The sequence below is a fragment of the Salvelinus sp. IW2-2015 genome, unplaced genomic scaffold (assembly GCF_002910315.2).
Source record: "Salvelinus sp. IW2-2015 unplaced genomic scaffold, ASM291031v2 Un_scaffold3041, whole genome shotgun sequence".
NCBI lineage: Eukaryota > Metazoa > Chordata > Actinopteri > Salmoniformes > Salmonidae > Salvelinus > Salvelinus sp. IW2-2015.
Genome location: NW_019944333.1, coordinates 19,376 through 21,649, shown reverse-complemented (window position 1 = coordinate 21,649; position 2,274 = coordinate 19,376). Strand labels below are relative to the sequence as shown.

The window sequence follows — 2,274 nt, the reverse complement described above, 5'->3', positions numbered from 1 at the left end:
TTAACATCACCACACATTCTGGTTTTTTTTTTTTTATTTTTTTTTTTATTCTTTTTTTTAAAACCAGCACACCAGGGTTTTTTTTTTTTTTAGTTTTTATTTTTTTTCAAAGCAGCACACAAGTGGGTTTTGATATTTAAATTTCTACTTTAATAATTTAAATCACAACAACCACGCATACGTACTATTGGTGGTTTTTCTATATTTCTGGTTTTTGTTACCCTTGGGTGTTTTTGAGTGTGCGATGTGTGTTGGGCGGTGGAAATAAATTTTTAATAAAAGACAACCCCAGCAATCACTCATGGTGTCGCTCGTGTTCTCCCTTCGGTTTTTTTAAACTTATAAAAAAATGAAACACCCAGCCACACAATTGTTCGGGTGTTGTTGTGTGTTGTTGTGCTGTGTGTGTGTTTGAGTGTGGTGTGTGTGTTGTGTCTGGTGGTGTGGTGTGTGTTGTGCTTTTTTTGTCTTCTGTGGCGTGTCTGTTTTGTCTGTCTGTCTGTCTGTCATGTGTGTGTCTCTGTCTTGTTGTCTGTCGTCTCGTGTCTGTTCATCTAGTCTTTGTCTGTCGTGTCTCTGTCTGTCTGTACTGTATCTCCGTCTTGTCTGTCTAGTGTTTAGTGTGTTTTTGTGTCAGTGGCGTGTCTGATGCTTTTTCTGTGGTGTGTTGTTGTTTGTGTGTGTGTGTGTAGTGTTTTTGTGGGCTGTCTGTCGTGTCGTAGTTGTTTGCGGTGTGTGTTTGTTTCTGTACGTCGTTGTCAGTGTTTGCTTGTCCAGTCTCTGTCGTGATTGTCGTCGCTATCGTCGCATGCTTGTCGTGTTTCTTGCCTCTGCTTCTGTCTGTGTCTCTTGTCTGTTTCCTGTCTTGTTCTGTCTGTCTGTCTGTCTGTGTTCTATCTGTCAATGTCTTCTGTCTTGTCTTGTTGTCTGTCTGTCGTCTGTCGTTGATCTTCTGGTCTCGGTCTCGTCTAGGTCTGTCTGTCTGTCTCGTCTGTCTGTCTTGGTCTGTCTGGTCTGTCTGGTCTGTCTCTGTCTGGTCTGTCTCTGTTCTGTCTCTGTTCTGTCTCTGTTCTGTCTCTGTCTGTCCCTGTCTGTGTCTGTCCGTCTGTCTGTCTCAGTACCTGTTGTACCTGTAGCCGGTGCTGCAGCTGTAACCTCAGTGTATTAGGCTGGTTAGGAAGCACCCCTTGGGGCCTCAGCCCTGGTCGTTGCTGCATCCTCATGATGGGGTATCCTGGTCTGGGGCCCATCTGGCCAGCCATGGGGTGGAAGCCTTGCCCTGGGGGGGGGGATCCATTCAGTTGAGAATCGATTAGTTGAGAATCACGATTACTCTGAGCCAAGGTAACGATCATAAAAAATGTAAAAGTTATAATTTTCTCATGGCTCTCTGGTCTCTCTGCAGCAACAATATAGTGATGTTCAGAATATCAAATCGCAATAAGACATCGCAGTGTCGAATTGCAATACATGTAAAATCGTGATATACAAATCGCAATATGGATTGAATCGTGATCCGCGTAACGTGATAATATTGAATTGTGAAGTCCCTGATTGCCAATTCCCAGCCCTACCTGTGGGGTCCTGCATGGGTCTGCCGGGCCCAGGGCCGTGGTATCCTCTCTGGGCTAGATGGGAGCTGGGTGGGGGGTCCTGCATGGGTCTGCCGGACCCAGGGTCGTGGTATCCTCTCTGGGCTAGATGGGAGCCGGGTGAGGGGTCCTGCTGGTGCTGCTGGCCGTACACTGGAGGCTTCTGGTCCAACAACATGGACGGGTCTGAAGAGAACTGGTCGTGATCTACAGACTGACCCTGGAGAAAGACAGGAGGCGAGAGAATACGATGTATTTAGACATGCAGAAAATAGAGAGAAAATAAAGAACGAGAGAAAATAAAGAACGGGAGCAGAGCAATGGAGGCTCCACCGAGGAGGAAGGGGAGGACCATCCTCCTCAGTGAATTTCATAAAAAAATATATTTTTTWAACATTTAAAAAGTTATCCTTTTTAGATACTAAATATATTCACGTCACCAAATAATTTATAACACACTGTTTTACAATGAAGGTCTACAGTAGCCTCAACAGCACTCTGTAGGGTAGCACCATGGTGTAGCTGGAGGACAGCTAGCTTCCGTCCTCCTCTGGGTACATTGACTTCAATACAAAACCTAGGAGGCTTGTGGTTCTCACCCCATTCCATAGACTTACACAGTAATTATGACAACTTCCAGAGGACCTCCTCCAACCTATCAGAGCTCTTGCAGCATGAACTG

General features: G+C 45.3%; 1 protein-coding gene across 2 annotated transcripts in view; it reads right to left on the bottom strand.

The window, feature by feature from the left end:
* LOC112075230 (nuclear receptor coactivator 2) overlaps positions 1-1,828 on the bottom strand; it is a 26,091-nt gene extending 24,263 nt beyond the window's left edge. The window contains exons 1-2 of one of the 2 annotated variants that reach the window (XM_024142254.2): positions 1,575-1,828; positions 1,122-1,279 (exon numbers count right to left, since the gene is read on the bottom strand). In XM_024142254.2, coding sequence (XP_023998022.2) covers positions 1,122-1,279; positions 1,575-1,770 — 354 coding nt within the window. In that variant the 5' untranslated portion in view covers positions 1,771-1,828. The remainder of the gene's footprint in view (positions 1-1,121; positions 1,280-1,574) is intronic. The other variant, XM_070440819.1, reaches the window with a different exon arrangement.
* Between the last annotated feature and the right edge of the window lie 446 nt (positions 1,829-2,274).